Source organism: Pseudorasbora parva, chromosome 14 (assembly GCF_024679245.1).
Source record: "Pseudorasbora parva isolate DD20220531a chromosome 14, ASM2467924v1, whole genome shotgun sequence".
NCBI lineage: Eukaryota > Metazoa > Chordata > Actinopteri > Cypriniformes > Gobionidae > Pseudorasbora > Pseudorasbora parva.
In genome coordinates, this window is record NC_090185.1 from 28,269,699 (window position 1) to 28,296,338 (window position 26,640).

The window sequence follows — 26,640 nt, forward strand, 5'->3', positions numbered from 1 at the left end:
TGTATACAATTCAAATGTATTGTGTAATAGTAATATAACAAATAAAAAGGACACAAAATTGTGCAACAATATTTTACTCAACCATAAAGTCAAGAGGAAAATGGACCATATCACGTACAAATATTGTGCAATCTGACCTGTTGCCTAAACGTCACTGAATTGTTGAATACCTTAGCACACACATTATGAACGTGACTGATTTCCAGGATACACCTGTACTTCTGTAGGAATCAATATAGCTATTTACACGGACTACATGATTCAAAAATATATAGTACATATCACACAAATTTAGTCTCACTTAACGTAACTTGGCATGTTTTACTAACAGAAAAATACATAAGAATTGTTATCGGCATTGGTCCAGTCTTTACCAAAAAAAACAATCTAGCACACATAATTCTTCCAATTATGGGAAGAAATTAGGTGTTATGCCAAACACAAGCAACGCAAAAAGGTCAAAAATAGCTGGTGGTTGAAGAAAAGCCAGTTATTTCTTCTTGCCCTTGCTGGCTTTGGCTAAGAGCGCAGGGTCAATCTGATCTGGAGTCAGTCCTCTAACGGAGAACAGACGTGCAGCACGTTCCTGCAGGGTTCCTCCACACTTCATCCCTCGTTCCATCAGCTCTTTCTTCAGCCGATCCAGACCCAAAGCCTCCAGCTGCTCTGGCCCATTTACAGAGAGCAGATCCAGCGGACCCTCCGCCTGAAGAGAGAGAAAGAGGAGGTCAGTATTATCAAACAAACATTTCCAACAGGAACAACCACATCGGAAGCAGATCTCACCGCTTCCTGCGCCTGACTGCTCTCAGCTGGGCCGCTTTGTGCTTCTGTGGGCGCAACTTGCATCTTCTCCTCTCCGCTGCTGCCGTTTTGGCTGATGTCAACCTGCAACTTCTCTCCGTCACCCTGCAACTTTTCCTCTCCGTCAACCTGCATCTTCTCCTCTCCACTGCTGCCATTTTTGCTGATGTAAACCTGCAACTTCTCCTCTCCGTCAGCCTGCAACTTCTCCTCTCCGTCAGCCTGCAACTTCTCCTCTCCGTCAGCCTGCAACTTCTCCTCTCCGTCAGCCTGCAACTTCTCCTCTCCGTCAGCCTGCAACTTCTCCTCTCCGTCAGCCTGCAACTTCTCCCCAGTGCTGCTGTTTTGGCTGATGTCAGCCGTACAGTCCTTCTCTGCCTCCTTCACCTCTTCCTGGTTGTGTGTTGGGGAGCTTGGTGCAGGACTCGAGGAGGAGGAGCTGCTGGTGCAGCTGGGCTGGTCCTGAGGATCTGTCCTGTCTCTCCCCCTGGTGGTGGAAGTCGGCACAGCTGTTTTGGGAACGTCAGAACTACAGGAAGCCCCAGAGGTGGATGGAGAGGCCTCGCTGTCACTGTCATCACTTCCTTCACTAGAGCTGCCCATGTCTTCCAGTTCTCCAATGCCAGTCCTAGTGGATTAAAGAAGGCATATAGCAGCTTTAAAAATTGTAGCATTAGATTTTCATATTTCTAGTCCATCTACATGTTCTTTTTCACAGTCCACAAATGTGAAATCGTCTCACCAGAAACATTTCTTCTTTGCTTTCTTTTGGCCGTCGGTTGGTGTGGGACGCTTGCGGCTCGGCCCCTCGTCTGCCTGGACAAGACCACTAGAGGAAGCCTGCATCCCTGAATAGTAGAGAAAACATTTTCAACTTTTAACTTTACTGTCCAGAATATAAGATATATTATAGAATATGCAAAATGATTATTATTATTACATAAACACACACATATGTATTATATATATATATATATTTTTTTTTTTCATATATATATATATATATATATATATATATATATATATATATATATATATATATATATATATATATATATATATATATATACACATACATATATATATTATAGAAATTATGAATAAAAAAAAAAAATGCAACTATGTACAAATCTCATAAACGAAGAGGATCACCAATTCCCCCAATGCTGCGGTGCAAAATAGTGGAGCAATATCAGAAAGGAGCTTTTCAGAGCAAACTTGCAAAGAGTTTAAAGTTATCATCCTCTACAGTGCCTAATATCATCCAAAGATTCAGAGAATCTGGAACAATCTCTGTGCGTAAAGGTTAAGGCCGGAAAACACTACTGGATGCCCGTGATGTTTGGGCCCTTAGACGGCACTGCATCACATACAGGAATGCTACTGTAATGGAAATCACAACATGGGCTCAGGAATACTTCCAGGAAACATTGTCGGTGAATACAATCCAACATGCCATTCGCCGCTGCCGGCTAAAACTCTATAGGTCAAAAAAGAAGCCATATCTAAACATAATTCAGAAGCCCGCATCTCTGATGGTATGGGGTTGCATGAGTGCGTGTGGCATGGGCAGCTTACACATCCCAAAAGGCACCATCAATGCTGAAAGTTATATCCAAGTTCTAGAACAACATGCTCCCATCCAGATGTCGTCTCTTTCAGGGAAGAGCTTGCATTTTCCAACATGACAATGCCAGACCACATACTGCATCAATAGCCCCGTTTCCACCACAGGAACTTTACCCAGGAACCAGGAACTTTGGGTGGTACTCGGTGTGTTTAGACCGCAGGAACCAGGGGCTAAATGAAGTTCCGGGTAAATATTTCCCCCTCCAAACGGCCCTGCTCGCAAGGTAGTACTTTTTCAAAGTTCAGGAACTTTCGAGCGCGGGACTTGGGCGCTGAACATGCTGATTAGTTTAGCATTTTATTTCAACAGGCATTTTTAAAAGTCTTTTGCGAGGTTCGTTCTACGTTCAGTAAATATCAGTCTTTGCTCTCTGTCTGATGGCGCGCGTTCGTCTCAGCCATCTCACGTTCAATGTCCGTAATAGCTGATAATAATATACATTGTCATTTTAAATCTAGCTTTACAAGCTTTCTGAATATGCTGCATGCTGCTGAATCTGCATATTAGTGCTCTTTTCTGTCGTTATTAATTACCTTAGTAAACCTATACATAACCAGCAAAAGCAGCACAGCTTGAATCTCTTCCATACTCGTTATTAATTTTTTTTCACCATGTAAACGACCTGACCGATTACTTTTAAGTGTGTGTCCTTACATGACGAGACAGCACGCGCCGCGCTCATGTTGACGAGAGGAAAGCTCATTTTTCTGAGGGGTAAACTTTTTATTTCGTAAGTTATGAAGATAATGTTGGAGTAATGACACAGCATATATTGCCCCAGGCAGTTTTTACTTTAACTGCGGCTGACAGAAGAATTTTTTTTTTCTGAGATTATTACACTTTACAACAAATAAATAGCTTATATAATGCCATTAAGAGTTGATATGGCCTCAGTTAACACATTCCAGCTGCTGGAGAAAACAGCGTTGACATTTTTGATGCGGCAGACAAACTGCATGTGATAAAATGATTGTGATTGAAAGTCATCACACGTAAACACCAGATCGGTTTAGATAACGTCTCAGTCGCGCGCAGTCCTACATCACCGGACTAATTTGCCTAATCTTCTCGGAACTTTAGATTGCGGTCGAAACGCAGACAGCTGCAGGTCTGGGGGGGAGAAAAGTTCCTGTAAAAAAGTTCCTGGTACAAATTGTTCCGGGTAATTTTGGTGGAAACGGGGCTAAATACAACATCATGGCTGCGTAGAAGAAGGATCCTGGTACTGAAATGGCCAGCCTGCAGTCCAAATCTTTCACTCACAGAAAACATTTGGCGCATCATAAAGAGGAAGATGCGACAAAGAAGACCTAAGACAGTTGAGCAACTAGAAGCCTGTGTTAGACAAAAATGGGACAACATTCCTATTCATAAACTTGAGCAACTTGTCTCCTCTGTCCCCAGATGTTTGCAGAATGTTATAAAAAGAAGAGGAGATGCCACACAGTGGTAAATATGGCCTTGTCCCAACTTTTTTGAGATGTGTTGATGCCATGAAATGTAAAATCAACTTATTTTTTCCTTAAAATTATAAATTTTCTCAGTTTCAACATTTGACATGTCATCGATGTTGTACTCTGAATAATTATTGCAATTTGAAATTTCCACATCATTGCGTTCTGTTTTTATTCACAATTTGTACAGTGTGCCAACTTTTTTGGAATCTGTTTGTATCGATCAGGAATAACATTATGACTATGGACTCCATAGTCACTTAGCAGCAGATCCTTTAAGTCCTGTAAGTTGCAAGGTGGGCCCCTCAATGGAAGGTAAAAGTTGAATAAAGTTACCTTTCAATACAGAGTCCTCCAGTCTTTCTGAGAGGTCATGGCACTGCTGTTCATAATTAGTGTCAGAGAAATAATGTTTTGGCTCGGCCAGTTTCCTCTTAATCCGCTCCAGACGACGCTGCTCCTTCTCTGCATCTCGGTCGGATTGCTTTTTTAACCACTCTGCCATTCTATACACAAGCATAAATAAATATTCACTTACTCATACAATCATACAAGCCACATGCGAGGCAGTGTATGAAAAGTAGAAAACACCAAATCCATAAAACACAAAACTAATATATAATCAAACAAGCATGCTAAAAATGGATTTGGCAAACAGCATTACTCTTTCTCATGATTGACGTCTCGAAGTCTTCTTCCACTCAGATCTCTGCATGCCTCGCGGTTAGTTGTCTTTTCGATTTGTGCACCGAGGGCCCTCAACATAGAGCCAAATCCTACAAACCAAATAGTTTAAAACATCTTTCAAATATGAATTTTGTTCAGTTTTGTCTCACTGAAGCTCAAATGTGCTGCGTAACATGAGAATGAACTTCATCGGTTCTTGTACATCAAGCAAACATACTTGTGCTTGTTAACCACAACTTATGCGCGAGTTAAAGAATTTTATTGTGAATAAATGCCTAAATTCAATCGGTTCCTCACATAAAGCGGAAAATTGGACTAGATCGCTAAATTCATATGGATTAGTTTTACGATTTCTTTTGAAGCTTCAAAGTAACGTAGCTGTCAACGGAGGGAGAAAAAATCTCTCAGATTTTATTTCAAAAGAAAAGATCAGCATTTGTGTTCTGAAGATGAACGAAGGTCTTACGGGTTTGGAACGACATGAGGGTGAGGAATGTTAAAATGTTCAAAACATAATATAAATATATATATTACTTTTTATATAATATATAATATATATTAAAAATGATTAAAATCATGATTAAGAACTAAGAGTCCAAATCTGAAATAATTGATAATGAATAAATACATACAATTAATAATACCACCATTTTAGGATTGGTTCCAAATTAGTTGAATTCCCCTATTATAGTGACAAATATACCCTAAAAATATATATTTCTATACTAAAAAAGAAAAGAAAAAAAGCGTAAAAACCAGTCAAATATCAACAACATATCATATTCTAATATTTACAAACTTCAGAAAGATCAGTATTGGTGTTATGGACTGGTCTGTTTACCTCCTTTGCCTCCCAGTAACCGAGGCTCCACGCGGTACACGACTCCACACTGAAGCCGTTCATGACGGTGAGAGACGCGGCCATTACTCTTCACATAGTAATCCGTACCACAGACGCCCTGAGGGGAAATATATACACACTTTAGGAAACTTTAATCTTCATCAAAATCCCACTGGACCATCAGCAGCGAGAGGACAGCACAGCTAGAGTTAAAGTCGCATTAAAGTTCGGCTAATGATAGACTCACCTCTTTAACGGCGAAATGACTGATAAGATCGCTGACCGTCGAATCCAGGCCGATAGTTAGGTTAGTAAACCTCAAATTTGGTGCAATTACAAAGAGCTCCATGTTTTCTTCTCCTCTGTTCTCGAAGATGTGCTTAAAAACTTCCGGTAAAAGCTATGACGTATAACTGTGTTGATTAAACTACGGAAGCCGAGAGAACTTGGCAAATTGTCTGAGAAATCTGAGAACAAAAAAGCCATTAAAACATCTGTTTGCTATTCTTTTACTTTTTTCTCAGTGCCATGTAATTCTCATTATTTGTCAGTATGTTTCAAAGTTCATTCATTATGCATACATATATTTGTTGTTGTTTGTATTCTGTTGTTATTTAATTTTGTATTGTTTTGAGCACCAAATATTATTAATAATAATAATAATAATACATTTTATTTATAATACATACATTTATAAATTTATCATTTATAAATATTACATAAATATACATGTAAATATTAATGTGAATATGCTTGAGAGATATTTTACTCATAAACATTTTTAGGGGTGGCAATAGTTGTGGCCAACATGTTTTAAAGAAAAGCGTTTATTTCATAATGTGATTTACCCCACTTTCAATTTTTGCACATTTTTAAATAAAACATCAAAAGGATTAATAATGCAGATTTATTTTTACAGCCATCTTTGATCATATTTACCAGGGGTGCCAATAATTCTGACCACAACTGATTGATTACAACTGACCATATAGTGTGTGTATTTATACACCGTACACACATATTATGTAAACACAAATTTTTATTTTGAAAGCGATTAATCATTTGACATATATACATAGATATAGACTCACACACACACACACACACACACACACACACACACACACACACACACACACACACACACACACACACACACATTATAAACTCATAAAAAATATATTGAGAAATATATCGAAGCTTTTTTATCTTCAGAAATCTCCAAAATTCTTAAGACGGTAATGTTTTGTATTGTCTTTTTAATTTATTTTGTTAATGGATGCAATAGCCTATATATGTCATATTTTATGTTTAATATAATATTGATATGTAATATGTTATATTTATTATGTAATATTTAATTTATTATTATTATTATTATTATTATTATTATTATTATTATTATTATATTATTACTTTTCATTTCATGTTATTTGTAGGCTACTATATTGAGTCTGTAGCCTACATAATCTTTTTTGTAATGCGATAACTCAAAAATGTCTTAAGAATACCAAAACCAAAATTAATTTTATACTTTTATGTTTAAATAATTATTTAAATTATAAAGATGTATCACAGAGCCCCTGAGTAATATCCAACGTTCTCATTTAATAAAATACTTTAGCATAGTAATTAGCATCATAAACATAATTTACAGAAATGTTGATTAATGTGTGTTGTCCATATAAATAAATAAAAAACAAACAAACAAATAAATGAATCCAAAATCCCACAGTTTCTCCATATACTGTAAAAAAATAGGCTTTTCCTCATTTTCCACTTTTCATGTATGCTTTTATTATGAAATGCTCCCAGTGGCTGGCTGCTCCTTATGACGTTTCAACATGGCGTCGCTCTGCAAGGTGATGTACACCGTGAGTTCCAGGTCCTCTTTACGCCCAAAACACAGTGTTTTAGCCACGCTCAGATCATTATACAGCTCAGATGCGAGTGGAGGAGATGATAAATCACCCGAGAGGGTGAAGAGCGGGTTTGCAGCCGCATATGAGCTGCACTCGGACCTGCGGCAGAGCGGCGACCGGAGAGCAGCGGCGCGCACGAGCTCCAGGGACGAGACCTCCTTCACATCGCTCCTGCGACACTCCGCGCTCATGCAGATGGGTCCGGCCAAAGACAAGGTCGTCATCGGGAAAATCTTTCACATCGTCAATGACGATCTGTATGTCGATTTCGGCGGGAAGTTCCACTGTGTGTGTAGGAGGCCCTCCGCGGACGGGCAGAAGTACCAGAGGGGCAGCAGGGTGAGACTGAGGCTGGAGGACCTGGAGTTGACCTCACGGTTCCTGGGAGCGACCTCCGACACGACGCTCCTGGAGGCGGACGCCACACTCCTGGGACTGATGGAGAGCAAAGACTCCAAGGCGAAGGAATAGTTGCCACGGACAACACTGAGATTGAACTTTGTTTATGAGTGAATGGACTCTGTATTGTGTATGAGACATATAAAATTTAAGATCCCACTTTCACAGATTATGTTTCTTGTTTATTAATGTCTGAGGCCGTGTTGCAACTGACTGACCCCCAAAGAGAGCAGTACAAAACAGTTAAACAGTTACAAATATAAAAATTATTAAGTACTGGAATAAAAGTTCTTAATTTAGATATAAACACTGATGTCTATGGTAACAATCAAAAAAAAGAGCAAACCATCCTTTAAAAAGTAACACAGTGCTTCAAATAACTTAAGTGTATTAATTACATAGATACAAACGTATTATTTGATGTGTTAATAATGTATTTGTCACTCAAGCTGTTTAAAAAATAATAATAAATTCAGATTAAATAAGTATTTTTAAATACTGCAGCAATTTACATTTTGTCAGAAGCTCTAGTAAATGACATGTTATTTTGTTTAGTTGTCTGTTCAGAATCATGGGACAATCGTGATCTCTATTTGAAACATGCACAATAAAAATTTAAAATACGTATCCAGTGTTGGTCAAAAGTTTAGAAACATTAAGGTTTCTTAATATTTTTGAAAGAAGTCTTATGTTCACCAAGGTTGAATTTATTTGATTAAAAATACAGTAAAATAGTAATACTGTGAAATATTACAATTTGAATGAACTGTTTTCTATTTTAATATACTTTATTTCTGTGTAATAAAGTATATTAAATATAATTTATTTCTTTGATCAAAGCTGAATTTTCAGCATCATTACTCCAGTCTTTAGAGTCGCATGATCCTTCATGATTTGCTGCTTAAAAAACATTTATTATCGAAGTTGAAAACAGTTGTGCTGCTTAATGCTTTTGTGGAAACTGATTATTTCAAGATTCTTAAATGAATAGAAAGAACAGCATTTATTATAAATCATTTAATGTAATATTAGTTCACTTCAAAACTGTCTTGATCAATTTAAGACATTGTATCATTGCTAAATAAAAGTATTAATTTATTCTGGTTAAAAAAATTATTTCCAACCCACCCCATAAACCAGTTAATTAAAAATTGTAATAATATTTCACAATATGTTCAGCCTTGGTAACATTGAGACTATTTTCAAAAACATTATAAAACCTGAATGTTTCCAAACATTTGACCAATTTTGTGTGTGTAAAAAAACACATGCCAAGAAGTAAAATGTAACCTTTATTTTTTACTTCATATTACAGAGCAGCATAAAAGAAAGAATCTAGTGTAGCACAATTCCCTGAACATCCTATAAGAACAAGTTATTTTTATATAAATCATAATTTCACAGCAAATCACAGTGATCATAAATTCTATCAAAATAATACACGAAATCAATTTCTGAATCTCAAGTAAAGCATTTCTTTAAATATCAAGGCTGTAATGGTGCAAACTTCAGAATAAATTAAGCTACATAATGCAAAATGCAATAAAATATCCTACAGTTTAGGATTAGTGGCATGCAGTTAGGAAAGCTTTTATATATATTAATTAATTAATTAAATAATTTACACTTAGTGGCTCATAATTGATAAACATCTTGCATACTGAGGTGTCCTTATTTAATCAAAAAGCATATAGTGCCATAAGCAGATGTGATGGTTATGTTGGATGAGTTTTAAGGCAGTATGTATCGTATTGCTCAGGCATTTTTAGGTGTAATGGCTTAAGTTGCAGTTGAGAGAGTGTGATTTTGGCCCTTCTAATCCGGCATGATATATGATCTTCATACATCAACCACACATCGTCATGTACAGCCACTGTTAGGGAGAGCAAAGGAGAATGTTAATTATTAATTAAAAATGTTTGTGTTATAGGGCTTTTAAAGACAATGGGTGCTGAGACTCTGATTGGTTTAATGCATGTTACCCCCAAAACACACCATTCGTTAAGAGTCTAGATGCAACTCTTTTAGGCCATGCGCTGGGCACGTCAACTGTTTTCCGGTCGCTGTACTAGCATGCGGTCAGATCTCTAAAATAGGGCCCTTAGAAGGTAAGAAATGACCCACCTCACTTATATTGAGTTCTGCGATGCCTGAGCCCTCTCTGTCCAGCTCTTTGAAAGACTCTGTTGAATACGGCACAGTCAATAAGACATGTTAGTGGAATATTAGCGAATATATGATTTATTCAAAAATAATTAGATGACATACTGAACATGGCCTCCAGTTTGACCAGGCAACAGACAAAGTTGTCAAAGTCAATTGTATCTCCTTCGGAATATCGTGCCACCAGGATCTGATGTAGCTTGTTATTCAGTTTAAAACCTGAGGACAAGAAAATAGGCATCAATGGTAAAACGATCCTAATATTTGTTCTGGAAATCCCAGTATCGATTGATTTACTCTATTGGCCTTTTTCAGTGGTTGCATGAAAACGTATTCGTAAACTTATGAGCCGGTTCACTCTTGAGAATCCTAAAACTACAGCATAACCCGTATCAGGAATAAATGACTATTATGAATATGTTTTTTTTAGTAAATCAAAAACATAGTGCTCACTGATGCCTGAAAGAATTATTCTTATGAACTTAGTAAATTTAAAGCATACAGTCTTGATTCCCAAAACAATGCAAGTAAAGTGGACACAATAACTGAAATATAAATAATATTGCTAAAGATGTGTTATAGAGTTGCTCAATTGCTATACAAGCTGAGTTTTAATCATTATCACTTTTATTAATTCCCAGGATATGAAAAAAAATTTGTATCAACAATTCATTTCCAACAAGTAAAAAAAAAAATATTTCAATTATAATATCAATAATTCAATTTCCACTAGTGACAATGTATGGCAAGCCATTTTGATTTTCAATAATTCCCGGGATATAAATTCTAGATATCAAAAATTTCATTTCTACTAGTAGTAACAATGGCCATTTTTGATAATCAAGTATCACATGTCCACTAGTAAAAATTTAAATTCTTCATTTCAACAATGATGTCATTACTCACAGAAATACGAATTCCTGATATCAAGAATTAGTTTTTAACTAATAATAAAGACTATAATTTTTGATATCTGTAATTGTATTTTCACTAGTTAAAGGTCACTGCCATTACAATTCAATTGTTGATATCAAGAAATTATTTCTTTCTAGTCGAAATTCCTATTTCACATATCAGAAATACAGGTCTTAACTAGACTGGGTAAACCCAGCCCGATCTGCCAGCAATTTGATTTCGCCCTGCAGCTCAGGCTGGAAAGCTGTACATATTTCTATCCTGCTTCTGTTACAAATTCGCGGGAACCAATCACAAACCGACTTATCCACCTGGCTCGCTATAGTCGGGTTTAACATAATGACGGATAGAAGCAATGGATCGTTGGTCGGATTGGTTGAAGGACTATCCAATTGCGTACAGAGTCATTTGAACTATGCCCATTGATAACACCTCTTGTGCAGTAGAAAAAAATGTAACATGTTGAAATACATTGATAGATATCAAGGATTAACATTTCAACTAGTGAAAATTGAATTATTGATATCAGGAATTCAATTTTTTACTAGTAACAAAGTAATTATTGATTAAAAAAAGTGATTTTACTAGTAAGAATTGTATTTCTGATATGTGAAATTGGAATTTCAACTAGTAGTCTGGATATCAACAGTTGAATTTGAATGGGAGCCTATGTATGGCGAGCTGTTTTGACTTTTTACTAGTTAAAATGCTAATTTGTGATATTAACAATTGAATTTCAACTAGTAAAAACTCTCATTCTTGATATCAACAATTATTGATTTGATTAGATTCACAAGCTCAAAAAGGCTTACCATACTAGGTGGCATTTAACTAGTGAAAATTATAGCTTTTACTAGCTGAAATTTAATTCTTGATATCAAGAATTTGTATTTCTGTGAGTGATTATTGTTGATAGTAAGAATGAACTTTTACTAGTGGAAATGTAATTCCTGATATCAAGAATTTGTATACTGGGAATGAATAAACGCTAAAATAGATTGCCATATTGGGTATACATACAGCTCTTTAGATTCGATCTAAAGATTTTGATTCACAAGCTCTTGATTAAATTCTGGTTCCTATAGAAGTTTGTTTCCACCACAGAATAAAACAATTTAACAGATAATTACGACTTTCATTTCACAGTTCTGCGGGTTTTTTAATCACAATTCCAAGTTTTTGAAGATAAATTTAGAATTGTGAGATAATATGACGCAATTACCTTTTACATTATTTATTCTGTGGCGGAAACAAGCTTCCAGATCAGTTTGATTTGAAAAATGCGATCGAATTAAAAGCTTGTGAATCACAATCAAATCTGTATTTGATCTTTAATCTCTAACCAGGAACATCATGGGAACACTAGATGAACATTAAAAACGGTTTATTACCAGCAGACTCCACAGCCAGGCGCATTTCATAGGAGCTCATTGTGCCAGATTTATCCAGATCAAACTCTCTGAAAATGCCCTGCAAATGAGATAAATGAGTTTGAGTTGCCACCATGCTATCCATAGGATGTGGGGAAGGATATGTGATGGTTGATGGACCAGTCAGTTTCTTACCAGCCACTTCCTGATTTTATTCCATAGAATCTGGAACTCCACAATTCCCAGCCGTGCACTGCCATCTTTCTGAGTTCCATCGGTCAAGGCACATATAAACCATTCATTTTAGACAAAATGCATAATCTGATAAGCAAAAGTTGTTAGCATTTCAGAATCGGAGGATACATCCATCAGGCTGACCATGCACCTACACGACTCCATACTGAACCCATCTGTCTTTAAGTCCCTGTCTGCAGAACACAGTAGAGCAGAGGTGTTTCAAGCACACATAGACACAGACCAGAACAATTGAAAACTTCAGCCGAGCTTACGTTTGCCCACCACTCGGTTCAGAATGGTCCTGAGCTCATGAACGGAAATCTCCATGTCCTACAAGAGAGTTTAGATCAAGTTTAATCTAATGGAATACACACTATTATTAATCAAGACACGCATAGAAACATACACACCTCCCCAGACAGCTGAGCAAACATTTTTTTGAAAGAGTTATCAATATTCGCCTCTGAAACCTCCTCCTGTGGATACAAAACACACATTTATATCACTTTTTTAAATGTAAGTCAATGGACTTTCAGTCTTATTATTTGCATTATCAGAAAAGTGTGGAAGCTTGTTTCCGCCATGGAATAAAAAAAGGCTAATTGTGACTTATCTTACAAATCTTTTTTTTTTCTCAGAATAGTATGATATAAAGTCACAATTGTGAGTTACAAACTCATATTCACCACCTCAAACATATTTTCAAACTATTATTTTCAACATTGTTAAAATATATATATATTTTTTTAATAAAAGCATCTTCATCAGATCCCCCATCAAGTGACAATGACTATAATTTGATAGCGTTCAGTACTTGCTCTGCAGTAAATCAAAGTTTTGCTGATGAAATACTTAAAGAAAAGTATAAAAACACTATACTTTTGTTTTCTGCCTGCATTAACTATGAGTGAAATGTGTATCATTGTGTATCAGACATTCCACATTATGGAATAAAGGTGAATTGAACTTATTCAGTCATCAAAGATTAAATCATTGTTGTGCAGAAAAAAATAGACTTACACTGTTACACACCTCGGGTCGTTAACGACCCTATACAATTTGTACACAACATTTAAGGGAAAACAGGCAGTCTGTTATAATTATATATTTTTTTAAACTGTTTAATTGTTTATAATGAATTGATTGAGGAATACTAAGAAGGTTGATGTCTAACTTAATAAGGGGGAGGGTAGTAGTGAATGACGTCCCGGGTCACTAAAGACCCGATGGTTAATTCCACTGATCTATATAATGTTCTCTATATAGATCAGTGGTTATTTCTCACAATTCTGTGAAAAGAAGTCAAAATTGCAAGAGATAAATTCACAATTGTGAGCGGAAAAAAAAGTTGTGTGAGATTTATATCTCGCAATTCTGACATTAGAACTCGCCATTGTGACTATGTCACACAATTACAAGATATTTGTGATTTTTTTTTTTTGGCGGAATTTTTTTTTTTATAGAAAAGTCCTCCTTACTTCATCTTCCAGGTCACATGAAATATCATCATCCATTTCTCTGAATAAAAAAATAAATAAAAAAAATTAAGATTTCTCCAATATAATAATGCTGCACAATGATACAACACAAGCGAGTCCAAAAAGCTGAATAATGACATATAATCAATATTTCTGTTCTACTGTTTTAGCTGCATAGTCGAGTCACTTACTGAGTTTCTGACTGTTTCTCAGTGAAGACCCGCAGGACGAAGTCAGCCTCTTTTCCAGGCTCAAAAGTGGAAGGGACAATGAGATACTCGCCCGGTGGCAGTTTCAGTCGCGTACTGACCTCTCGCAGATTAATGAAGCTATCCGAACGTGCACAGGACGACTTACGCAAGAAAAAGTCCTTCTTGAGGTGAACACTCTGGGAGCCACGAAGCTAAAAACAGAAGAAATAGAGTTTTTACAATACAGTTTATGAATGTAATTTAAAGATGAAGTCTGCATCATGATAAACATGATAAAATACTGTTTTTAACAGGTTTCCTAAACACTTCCCTGCCTGTCATTGGTCATTTAAACATAGCCCCTCCCCAAACTCATGCCTTTGGTTAAGCCACTGTTGCTATGCTGGGCTGGTCGAAATACTCAAACAAACAGAGCAATATTTTGAAAACAACAAAAAAGGGGGAAAAAAAATCAACCTAGAAATAATTAAATCCTCTGCGTTTATAAATTTTAGATTCATACTGAAAAGTTGCAATACCTCTTCTGGGACCTAAAGATGAGGAAAACAGGAATAAAAGACAAAAAATTAGATGATATAACCATGATATTTAACAAAGTCTATCTTAATATTTGTTCTCCAACCTCATATAAGGCAAAGCCGATGGTGTGCATGTCCTGTCCTTGCTTGCGGTAACGCCGTCTGTCCTTTTGCATCAAGGCCACCATGAAGGTGCAGGCCACCTCGCCATCCTCAGGATCATCATCTTCCTCCAGGAGCGTGATCTTATATTGAGGATTTATCCAGAATGTATCTGACAGAAGAAACATCAAACTAGTTGTGTAATGCAGTATATTTTAGCTGATGAATAAGTTTCATTAGGATGTGTGAATTAATCTCACTGGGGTGGTTCCTGCAGCCCCCTGCTGTACTTCCTCGCCTCCAGGTGCCATTAAACTTAATCGTGTTCCAGAAGTTTAGAGAATCATCACTCAGAGCGTCTGGAGTGAGGTTACAGATCTCCAGGCGAGAAAACTGACGTTTGAACTCCTCAAATGACATCCTGATGTGGGCAGAGAAGCAAAACATCAGTATCGCAGCAAAATTCTGTGAAGGAAAAATTCAAGAACTGATTCCAGATAATAAAAAAAAAGGAAAATGGACAGATCTTATAATAAACGATTTATTTTGATTAATCATGAAACCCTAATCCAAAGCTTTAAAAACTCTGGACTCCCAACATATCAGAATCAAATAATTACGTCGTCTTGGGACTAACTCGCAGCCCTAATAAAGAGCGCATAAACCATAAAGATCAGATTTCTCTAGAGGAGATTTACCAAAACTCGCCATCCTCCATGTGGTTGTTCATTTCCTCTCTTTCTGCTGGATCAATTCCATTCCACTCAGAAGAACTGGAAATGAAGTATAAGTGTTACACTATGAGCATGTCCGGTATAGCGAGTCTATTCAAATTAATTCTGATTGGCCGACTCACTTGTCACTCCAAGCCCCTGTCCATTCGACCTGCCCCCAAGGGTTTCGGATGCGGATCAACCTCTCTTTTCTGCCGCGGAAATTCACCTAAAATGACAACAACAAAAGATTGATGCAAATATTTGAGCAAATATTATAAACTAATGAGCATAAGACACATTTTAGACATGGTCCTGACCTCTTTGAGACCTGTGACGGAGTACGCATGCCCCTTCACCAGCTTCTTAAAGGTCACGGCCTCCATGTCAAAGGCACTGGTGATCTAACCAGACAAACACTTCATTACACACAAAAAAAAACTTTATTTGGACAATCCACAAATGTTGTGTTGTGTCTCCAGGCCTGTAGGAGGCGCTATTGGGACTCACGTCAATGGAGCAGCCCAGCAGCGAGCCTCTCTCCAAGGCTTTGGCAATGATGCGGTGCAGGTCTTTGGGAGCTTTACACAGCTCGTACATCTCGGCAACTCCACCAGTGAAGTCCTCAAAGCCTTCGGTGGTGGAACCTCCTGACAGAGCTTCATACGAGCCATTCAGCCTACAGGCACATACCACAGACTGTAAAAAAATATGGACGTAGCGTCTGTGACGTCACCCTCCGAAGAGGAGTTCTGAAGTGTAAAGTAGGGTGGAGCCAGCCGTGGAGGAGCTTGGCAATCCCAGATAACAGAAAATGGGCGAAGACGCGGGATGTGGGCGTAGCTTAGGTGACACCTGTCACTCAAAGTGGCGACAGCCTTATTTAAGCAGAACTTTAATGCTTTATAATGTACACGAATGAGTTATAAACAAATCACCCTCCTTACAGTTGTCATGAAGGACAAAATTAGCCGTATAGACCAAAACCACAATTTGTACCAGGCTGGAAACATGTTTTTTTTTTCTGTTAAGTTGGGCATTTTAACATGGAGCTCAATGAGATTCTGCTCCCTTCTGAAGCCTGTCCCTAGTGGCCAGTCAATGAATGGCAGTTTAAGTCACTTCCGTATTGGCTTCAGGAGAACCTGGGGGAGGTTTGTCGCTTGGCACATACGCACGTTATGGTCTCAATACTTGCCAAATAGAAGAAGAAGAGAGAGAAAGAGACTCACTTTGCATAGGCCTTCTCCAACAGAGCGCTCCAGAACTCATTTCCCTCTGCTGAGTGAACAAACATTAGCTCTTTATCCTTGACAGGCAATCGGTCGTCAATCACAACGTCCACCCACTCGCCAAACTGCCAGAACTGCACAAAAAAAATAGATAATAATATTAGATTTTTTTTTTTAAATGTATACAAATGTATGTTTATATTTCTAAAATATCAATACAAATATTAAATCATAAAAATAAAATTATAGCTGAAATTTAAAGGGATAGGTGTGTATGAAATTCTTCTTTCAGACGAATACAATCAGAGTTATATAAAAAAAATATCCTGACTCTTCCAAGCTTTATAATGGCAGTGATTGGGAACCCAAAATTTAAAGCCCAAAAAAGTGCATCCATCATTATAAATATACTCCACACGCCTCTATGAGATTAATAAAGGCCTTCTGGAGTGAATCGATGGGTTGGTGTAAGCATATTTAATTCCGTTATAAAGTAAAATATCTAGCTTCCACCAGGGCCTTCCATATTCAACTTACGAACAAAAAGGTAAATAGCACGACATGTGACGCCAGAGGTAGCGTAAGCATTTTGAACTGTGAGAGGTGCTACACTTTCTGCAAGTCGAATATGGTCTGCCGGAAGCTAGATATTTTACTTGATAAAGTTTTAAATATGGATATTTTTCTAACAAAAACCCCATGGATTCACTTCAGAAGGCCTTTATTAACCCCCCAGAGCCGTCTGAAGCACTTTTATAATGGATGGATGAACTTTTTTGGTCTTTAAATTTCGGGCTGCCATTTACTGCCAATATAAAGCTTGGATTAGCAAGGATATTTTTTAAATAAAACTCTGATTGTATTCATCTGAAAGAAGAACGTCATAAACACCTAGTATGGCTTGAGGGTGAGTAAAACACGAGATATTTTTGTTATTGTTTGAACTATCCCTTTAATGTGTGTTTCTGTCGTTCATTAACAGTCAGCTGTGCACCTGGAAGTGGAAGATGCCGGCATACTTGTCCGTAAAGCTTTGCCCATGAGGTACAACTCTGTGAAGCAGCTTGTCATTTAAAGTCAGGGACCCAATGGCAGCCAACAGCCAACAATCGCCTGAATGGAGAAAAATTACCACAGAAAATACTGTTACTGAAAAACATTTACAGTGTAAGCCTATATAAGGCAATAAATTCTGAGGAAAAAAGAGCCTTACTACAACAACACATGATAACTTTCCCCCCAGCCCAAAAAGAGCATTTATTGAATGTTTAAATGTATTTTACTATTAAATTGACATGAAACTGAAGCTGCAGTCTATTATATCTCTTACATCCAGGTGAAACGGCTTATCGAACAAGAAAAATGTAGGGCGGGACTTGATTTTTGTTAATCAGGAAATGATCGGATGGTTGTGGTTTGCTATTGGTTGATCTCATGTGAGTGACAGGTTGTCCCGCCCTCCCGCCGCTAAACTGCATCATCAGAGAAGAGAAAATATGAGCTGCAAGAGGGATAAATTATTTTTTATCATATTAACCTTATAAAAATGTACCATGGTTTCCATAATTTTAGCCAAAATAAAATGAATACCACAGCTATTATTACTTCGAAATTAAAATGATGTAGCAGCAATAACTAGTATAATATTCTTTGAACTGTGGCTACCATGATAAATGTAATGTAGTATCTAGACAATCCCGACTTGATTTTTGGTTGACCTCAGCAGAGTTATCAAATATAAAGACTGATATACTTCCCTCACTATTTTCTGACCATAAAGCCATCTCTATCTCTATTGCATTTGTATCCTCTCCTTCACAAAGTAAAAGATCCTCATATTGGAAACTTAACACCTCAATTCTTAAACACAACGAAGTTCTCACTAAGATTGATAACTTAATTTCCTTTTATTGGTATAAAGCTAATAAGGAGAATAGGTTTTGCAATAATTGGGAACTTCTTAAATATGAAATTGGAAAGTATTGTCGGAAATACAGTAGTTCGTTAGCTAAATTAAGAAAAAGTAATGAAAATCAGATTATGTCTAGAATTTCGGCTTTATCATGTAAAAATGTAGATGATCTTACAGACTCAGAAAAAATTGAGCTTGTTGATCAAAAACAAAATTTAGAGGATATATATAAACGGAAGGCTGAAGGCGCCTTTATCACATCTCGGCGGAATTGGCTAGAGGAGGGTGAGCAGAGTTCTGCCTATTTCTTTAGGTTAGAAAGGCAGCGAGTTAAAAATTCTATTCAGCAACTACATATTAATGGAAATGTAACTGATGATTTTAAGATAATTGCATACTTTTGTGCTAAATTTTATAATGATTTGTATTCTTCTAAATTTTGTCAGCAGTCCACCACAGAATTTTTTGATTCCTTATCTCACATAAAACAAATTAATAATGAAGATTGTAGTCTTTGTGATGCACACATCAGTCCTTCAGAAATTATTGATTCTATAAATAATCTTAAATGTAACAAATCCCCGGTACTGATGGGCTATCTGCAGAGCTTTATAAAACATTTAGTCAAAAATTTACATAAAATGTTTTAAGAGTATTAAGAAAACAATGCTTCCTCCCTCTTTATGTCAGGGGCTTATAACACTAATTCCCAAGCCCAATAAAGATCCCCTCCTAATAGAAATTTGGCGCCCGATTTCTTTATTGAATACTGATTATAAAATCATTGCTTTGGTTTTGGCAAAAAGACTAAAACTTATTCTTAATAATATAATAGATGAGTGCCAATCAGGTTTTATCAATCAGAGACATATTTCGAATAATATTCGCTTGATTTTTGACCTGTTGGATTATTCAGATCTTATTTCTACAGATAGCTTTATCCTCGTTCTCGCATTTGATTGTTAATGTTACAAGCCCTGCAAAGATTGGGTTTCGGTAATTTTTTCTGCAAATGTATTAAAATGCTTTACTGGTAATAGTTCTATTCGTCTAAATAATATGGCACTTCTCCTAGATTTTCTTTAAACCGTGGCGTAAGGCAAGGTTGCCCCATCTCCCCATATCTTTTTCTAATAGCTACACAATTTTTAAATTTACATATTAAAGAGAGCCCTGTGAAGGGAATTTCTATTGCTGGTACAGATTTGCTTATTAGCCAACTGGCAGATGATACAGCGTTGTTTCAAAGAGATGCCTCTCAGATCCCAATTGCTTTAAACTCTCTAAAAACTTTTTCTAATGCGTCTGGCCTTTTGCTTAATATTAATAAATGCGAATTACTCCCAATAAAAAAATGTGCTGCAACTTCCATCTTAAACATTCCCATCAAAGAAAGTGTCACTTATTTAGGTATAAAAATAATAAAAGATACTAAACTGAGATGTCAAATTAATTTTAGTTCAGTTATAGAAAAAACTCAGAAATTTTTTTAACATTTGGTTGTTAAGAGATCTATCTTTGAAAGGCAGAACTCTGCTCACTAAAGCAGAAGGGATTTCCCGCTTATCTTATACTGCTCAGTCTTTATTTGTGAATAAATCTACTTGCAAGTTGATTGATGTAATGTTGCTCAAATTTCTTTGGAAAAATAAGACCCATTATGTTAGAAAATCTGTTATTTTGAATTCTTATAATAAAGGTGGCTTAAATTTCATTGATTTCGACTCTCTTAACAATACCTTAAAAATAAATTGGCTTAAACGTTTCCTTCACAATCAATCTTCTATCTGGAATATAATCCCAAGATATGTCTTTTCTCAATTAGGAGGTATACATTTCCTTTTAATGTGCAACTATTCAGTTAGTAAACTTCCTATCAAACTTTCTAACTATCATCAGCAGATGCTTATGGCCTGGAGACTTATTTACAAGCATAACTTCTCGCCACACAATTTTTTAATTTGGAACAACTGTAATATTCTACATAAGAGGTAGTCTTTATTTCTTGAAAACTGGTTCAATAATGGAGTGATGTTTGATAGTGCTGTTTGATAGTGATGGTAATTTATTTAATTATTCCGATTTTGTTTCAAGATACCAATTCCCAGTATCTAGTAAAGAATTTAATATAGTTTTCAAGGCCATCTCTTTGGAAATTTCAATGCTATTTAGAAACAATAATAGTGCTACAGTGACTTCTGTTTGTCCCCCTGGCCCTGAATCCACTGTGGTTGGCTCTATTTGTTTTTCAGAGCAGAAATCCAACCGCAAAATAAGATCCTTATTTCGGGACCTTGTCACTTCAATTCCTTCTTCCATTTCTTATTGGAATAACCTTTTTGATGACATTAAATGGTCATATGTTTGGTCACTTCCTCAGAAATTCTTTTTAACAAATAAAGTTAAAGAAATATCCTTTAAAATTATTCAAAGATTCTATCCAGTTAGGTACTTCTTAAAGAAATTCAGAAGTGATATTAATACTTCCTGCTCTTTTTGTGAAGCCTCTTCTGAAACTGTTAATCACTTTTTTTGGGAATGTCCTTTTACTCATTCTTTCTGGAATAATATTGATGCTCTGATTATCCAAAAGATTTCTTACAACTTTTCTTTATCATTTAGACATATTCTTTTATGGCTTTTATGTCAAAGACAGTAATCTAATTGATGCCAGTTTTTGTATAAACCTTCTTTTATTTATTGGAAAGTTTCACATCCATAAATGTAAATTTATAAAAAGTAAACCCCATTTTAACTTCTTTAAAGAAGAATTGAAGATGTATTTAAATACAATTTCAACTTCTGTTAATAGGAAAGCAATGCGAACATCAAGAATTTGTGCCATGTTTAATATTCTTTCTTAATATTTCTTTCTTTATTTTTGCCCTCTTCCTTCTTTTCTTTCTCTTCTCTCTGCTTCCTTTTTTTCTTAGGTTTATTGTTCAATAGAACTTAACTTTTTACATACTTTTTGATTTGAACGATGGTTTGTATTTCTTGTATGTATCGAATTTTTTGCTTGTTAATTTTGCATTAAAAAAAAAAGGCTATGTACTACAATGACCCATTAGGGGGAGCCCTCCACCCACAGCCAAAGTACAGAGAGATAACGACACAATGCACTTCCGTGTTGTACATTACTCTGGATGAACGCGGTTTTAGTTCAAACACCCTAGTCAAAGCCAAACCCGTTTGTCCGCGGAGGCTCGAGCTTTTCTATGTGCTAACTAAGAATAAAATTCATTTCTGCGATAAGCTTCTCCATCCTACTCCACCCAATGTTTGCTGTACAAACTTTGCTTGACACTAATGAGTCTCTCTCTCTCTCTCTCTCTCTCTCTCTCTCTCTCTCTCTCTCTCTCTCTCTCTCTCTCTCACACACACACACACACACACACACACACACACACACACACACACACACACACACACACACACACACACACACACACACAGTGGGCTGAGCCTGTGGCATGCAGCCAGTAATCCCAGAGCTACACCCGTGTTTGTGTGACTCACCACTGAGGCATGGTGTTTAAACACTCCCCACCAGCCAGCCAGGAAACAAACACACACACACACACACACACACACACACACACACACACACACACACACACACATCTAGCCCCCTAACACACATTTCCTCTCAGAAATGACATGAAACATTATGCATTGTGATCATAGTATAGTGAATCATTTTTGACCAAGTGGGATTTGCCATAATTTCATTCATAAAGCAAACTGTAATAAAGCCAAATTATATGCAGATTAATACATAGTAGTTCCAGTTTTCTTTCTTTCTTTCTTTCTTTCTTTCTTTCTTTCTTTCTTTCTTTCTTTCTTTCTTTCTTTCTTTCTGTTTTTGCATTACATTTACATCCATGTTAATAAAAACATGATAGTTTGCAAATCACGCTAATACCTTAGCATCTATGTTTAAAATGACTCATTTGTTTGGCAACATTTAACAGCCAGTATGTCAGGGTCATAGACTCTGTTTTGCTTAGATTTAAGCTATAGGAACGCAAGAACTGCAGTGAAGCACAAATTAAGCTTTTGACATTTGTTAACGTGTGCAAACTTGCACAAACAAACACACCCAGGCTCGTACAGTACATACTCACCTAGAGCCCCCTGGCAAATATCTGTCCGTGTGGCTCCACCTACTATGAACTGAGGATTGTTTGACAGCTCCTGCAAACATTATTAAAGCAAATATAACACCTCAGCCAAAGTGTGATACTGTCCGTATAATAACACACTTTACACATGATCACATTTCACCATATCATCAAACATTTGTCTGTGAGATGATATAAACTCAATTTCTCTCAATGTTTTTAATATATGAGATGCAAAACAAGTGTATACCTATATTGTACAGTTTGGATATGAAAATATTGTTTGAGTTTTGACAACGATACACAGGCCGAGCCAAATATAATACTCTTTGATGATTAAATGTCTCAGTGTAACTGGTCCTCCTCGACCCAGTCAGAGTGAGATTCAAACTAGCATAAGAGGCAGGCACGCTAACAAGGTACATCTCACACTTTTTCCTTCAAAAGGCGTGTTAGCGATTGATGCTGCGGCTGCGGTCTTCAGTGCACTCCTATCCGGGTCACGGCACCAAGTGTAACCACCTACTCGACCCAGTCATAGATTCAAACTGGCATGGATTGTAGGCACGCTAAAGACCGCAGCTGCTAGCGTCAATCACTAGCACGCTTCTTTAGGGAAGAAGTGTGAGATATACACGCACAGCTCTTACCGGCCTACGTCTATTACACTCATCGCCTAAACCTTACTCCCATCTGGGTCACGGCACCAAATGCAACCGGTCAACCCGCTCCGAGTGGGTTTGAACCAGAGTCTCTGGCTTGGGAGGCGGGCGTGCTCACAGGGACTTTAAGACCACAGCCGCTAATGTCTTTTTAGCACTCCTCTTGAGGCCAAGGAAGTGAGGGCTTACACGCACAGCTCTTACTAACCTACGTCTGTTACAAATTAGCGCTAAATTTTGCATCTTGATTGATCTTGGGGACATAAGCGTTTGAATCTAGCTCATGTAATTTCTGTCTTTTCCCTCCCACTCCCACAATCAAAATGTGCCAAAAATAAAATATGTTTTCTCAGTAACTATGCAGTTTTATGTATCTAGCATGATGCTTGTACAGACTGTGCTCTGCGACACTCACAGTGGGTCTTATCCACTGCACACCGCGTGTTTTGGAGGAGTTTGGCGCGAGCTCCTTGAAGCCCAGGGACTGGGGCACTGCGGGAAAGCAGGGGTCCTCAAACAGCCTGCCGCTCTCCACACACTCTCTCTTCAGCTCCTCGTAGTCCTGGTTCAGGAACTTAACTGCATTGTCGTTAGTTCCCATCCCTTCTGCCTCCAAGCGATCCTTGTAGATACGCGACGACACTCCTCCAATTGAAAACATACTGTAGCGCACCAAAATAAGGTAGTCATTTAAACACACATTAATCCAAAGTAGATCCCATATTGTTCCAACCCCGTTTCCCAAAGTCTTCATTTACTTTCATTTATTGGAAAAGCAGTGTTGGGGAAAGTTACTGTTAAAGTAATTAGCATTACTCCCTAAAAAAGTAACTAATAGCATTGCCTAGTTACTTTTTATGGAAAGTAATCTGTTATGTTACTTTACTTTTACGTTACTTTTGATTTACTTTTTCATACCTGGGCTGGGCTTGGTTGTTTGTTTAATAACAAACAAAAAGTTATATTTTTGATAAATATAAAGGCCTTATCACACCAAAATTGAAATGAATAGGCCATTTACATCTGTGCAGGGAGCAACTCAAACAAACCTTCAGCTGTGCTGCTATTCTGGATTGCAGAAGAATAGGACGCAGGAGAAGAAAGTTTGACTTACTTCAGCAATAAAAAAAAAAAAAAAAAAAAACTCAAATGTGATGTTTATCTCAAGTAATTTTTACTTATTGATGTGGTTGAATTGGATCATCGAAGATCAGCAGCAAAAACAATGGTTAATAACGTGAGAATAAATACATAAAGCCTATTTATTATATTATTAAGCAGATGTAATTATTGCAGGTTTGTAGTGCACAGTTTTTATTGATTTTGAGGTATACTGAATCTGCTTTTGTGTGAGTAAGAGGAGTACATGCATGTTAATATTTAGTCTAGAGCTAAACAATGCCTCGGCACTTAGTCCCGATTTCTCTCAACATGGGGGCAGGAGAATTTTCCGTCAATAAATGGGAAAACAAAGTAACTGCTTTGCTTACTTGAAAAAGTAACTCAGATATTTTGTTGTAAATTTAAAAGTAATGCGTTACTTTACTAGTTACTTGAAAAAGTAATCTGATTACGTTCCTCGCATTACTTTTAATGCATTACCCCCAACACCGTGGAAAAGACTGTACTTGACATATACTTTTAGCATTCCATGGAAGAAATAAAGTCATACAGGTTTGGAATAACATGAGGGAGAGTAAATTACAAAAGTCATGTTTAGGTGAACTATCGCTTTAAATGATTATATATTTTGGTTCGCCTCTTTGTTGGAATCAAACCAGCAAGCTTACATTACAAATCCAGAACTTTAACCGCTACACCAAACAAAACAAAACAAAAAAGTAAGAGTATACGAATATATGGCAGTTGAAGACTAGTTACTAGAAGCTAGCACAGGAAAAGCACCAATCATTCAACAGCTCGTTCAATGTCTCTGAGCGTTTAGAGCAAAGTGCTGCTGCTAAAAGCTTATGATGCCTGCTTGCTTATGTTTGCTTATGATCAGCCACTTTGCCATTAGTGCAGCAGCATTCATGCGGCTTTTTGTCCAGCGTGCTGAGAGAAATGCCCTCTACAACAGACACTCGATTAGCGGCCTTCTGAGGGTGGAGAGAGGCTTACTAATGACTGGCTAATTTCATGTGGTCTTGTAATAGAGTTAAACTTCAACTCTGCAGATTTCCAGACCCTGTTTACCATGATTTCATGGAAAATGTCCACCGAGGGCAGTTCTCTAAGCATTGGCTAAAGGAAACCTCATAGAACCAGCTTGAGATAACTTAAGTTAATTTAGTCTACATTTAGGTCATTATCATTCCTCACTTTAAAATAGAACTATAGAAACACAAGATGGTGAATATACCTTCAGTTCCTTTTGAGGGCCGTGGGCTTGAGGAGAAAAAGGTCATTTAGAAATGAATTGATCAGTAAGAGAAATCAGTTCATAGCTAATTTGCTACCACATGATGAATTTATGTTAATATGGTACATGGGTGATAACAGGGCGTATTCATGTAGCTACTATGGTTTTTCACATGGTAATCCAAATTATTTCAAAACAATACTACCATGTGGTAGGCTACTTTTTTGTTGCCAGCATATAAGTGTGTAAATGTACATACTGTTAATCTTTATATGTAAGGGCTGAAAGGACAGTGGATGTTCTCGAATAATACTCAGGAAACTATCCCAAAATACCATGTTTAACGAGTCTGTGGATTTCTTCGCGGTGCAATAGGGCAGATCATGTGGAATGTAAACATCACTGGCTACTGATTCAATGTCAGCTGACTAAGTGATGTGAAATCAATAGACCAGACTGAGCATCAGCATTCTTCTGTTTGTTTTAGATTATGAATGAACACACCCTCAAAAACAGCTGCACATTTAATCACGTTGCTTTATATAGCGCTAACTGTTTGTTTGTATCTGTTGTTGTAAATTAACTCATATGAGCAATTTATTTACAATTATTAAGAGCGATTCACAGTCACCAGTAGAAATTAAACAAATAAGCTATAAGAAAATAGTTTCGTCCCTTGCTATAATATAAGGCTGAGGTTTCATACTTAGAAGGATATCGCATATTATTGTTAACACGAAAAAGTTAAGCAAAACTTACCACCGTTTAGTTGTCGCTATGGTTATCAGGCCAGAGGGTACGTTTTAAAATAGCGGACAATAGAGAATGATGAACGGATCCGTGCAGAGATGAGACAACAAACAGGGTACCGCAGTGCACTGACACGCCTATGGGGGCGGGACT

At 36.9% G+C, this 26,640-nt stretch overlaps 3 protein-coding genes across 5 annotated transcripts; 1 reads left to right on the forward strand and 2 right to left on the reverse strand.

The window, feature by feature from the left end:
* Nucleotides 1–221: 221 nt before the first annotated feature.
* Nucleotides 222–5,814, reverse strand: sde2 (SDE2 telomere maintenance homolog (S. pombe)). 2 transcript variants are annotated; one of them, XM_067416148.1, is made up of 8 exons: nucleotides 5,664–5,814; nucleotides 5,417–5,534; nucleotides 4,553–4,664; nucleotides 4,225–4,394; nucleotides 1,547–1,652; nucleotides 1,027–1,432; nucleotides 787–978; nucleotides 222–706 (listed from the first exon to the last, which is right to left on the reverse strand). In XM_067416148.1, the coding sequence occupies exons 1-8, from the start codon at nucleotides 5,763–5,765 to the stop codon at nucleotides 491–493; spliced, it is 1,422 nt and encodes a 473-aa protein (XP_067272249.1). In that variant the 5' UTR covers nucleotides 5,766–5,814; the 3' UTR covers nucleotides 222–490. The 2 variants fall into 2 exon arrangements, with proteins under 2 accessions (XP_067272249.1, XP_067272248.1); XM_067416147.1 differs by having other exon boundaries at nucleotides 787–1,432.
* A 1,419-nt stretch (nucleotides 5,815–7,233) lies between these two features.
* On the forward strand, nucleotides 7,234–7,904 carry mrps28 (mitochondrial ribosomal protein S28). The gene has a single exon (XM_067414875.1). It carries the CDS (start codon nucleotides 7,261–7,263, stop codon nucleotides 7,807–7,809), a length of 549 nt encoding a protein of 182 aa, XP_067270976.1. The 5' UTR covers nucleotides 7,234–7,260; the 3' UTR covers nucleotides 7,810–7,904.
* A 1,112-nt stretch (nucleotides 7,905–9,016) lies between these two features.
* On the reverse strand, nucleotides 9,017–26,631 carry capn1b (calpain 1, (mu/I) large subunit b). Of its 2 annotated transcripts, XM_067416144.1 has the most exons (23): nucleotides 26,497–26,631; nucleotides 25,738–25,763; nucleotides 23,791–24,037; nucleotides 22,717–22,786; nucleotides 17,672–17,790; nucleotides 16,678–16,811; nucleotides 15,956–16,124; nucleotides 15,766–15,849; nucleotides 15,589–15,674; nucleotides 15,431–15,505; nucleotides 14,993–15,153; nucleotides 14,735–14,904; nucleotides 14,631–14,642; nucleotides 14,092–14,303; nucleotides 13,901–13,940; nucleotides 12,833–12,898; nucleotides 12,695–12,752; nucleotides 12,549–12,613; nucleotides 12,381–12,449; nucleotides 12,207–12,285; nucleotides 10,006–10,119; nucleotides 9,862–9,920; nucleotides 9,017–9,610 (listed from the first exon to the last, which is right to left on the reverse strand). In XM_067416144.1, exons 3-23 carry the CDS (start codon nucleotides 24,034–24,036, stop codon nucleotides 9,584–9,586), a joined length of 2,115 nt encoding a protein of 704 aa, XP_067272245.1. In that variant the 5' UTR covers nucleotide 24,037; nucleotides 25,738–25,763; nucleotides 26,497–26,631; the 3' UTR covers nucleotides 9,017–9,583. The 2 variants fall into 2 exon arrangements, with proteins under 2 accessions (XP_067272245.1, XP_067272246.1); XM_067416145.1 differs by lacking the exon at nucleotides 25,738–25,763.
* Nucleotides 26,632–26,640: the final 9 nt, after the last annotated feature.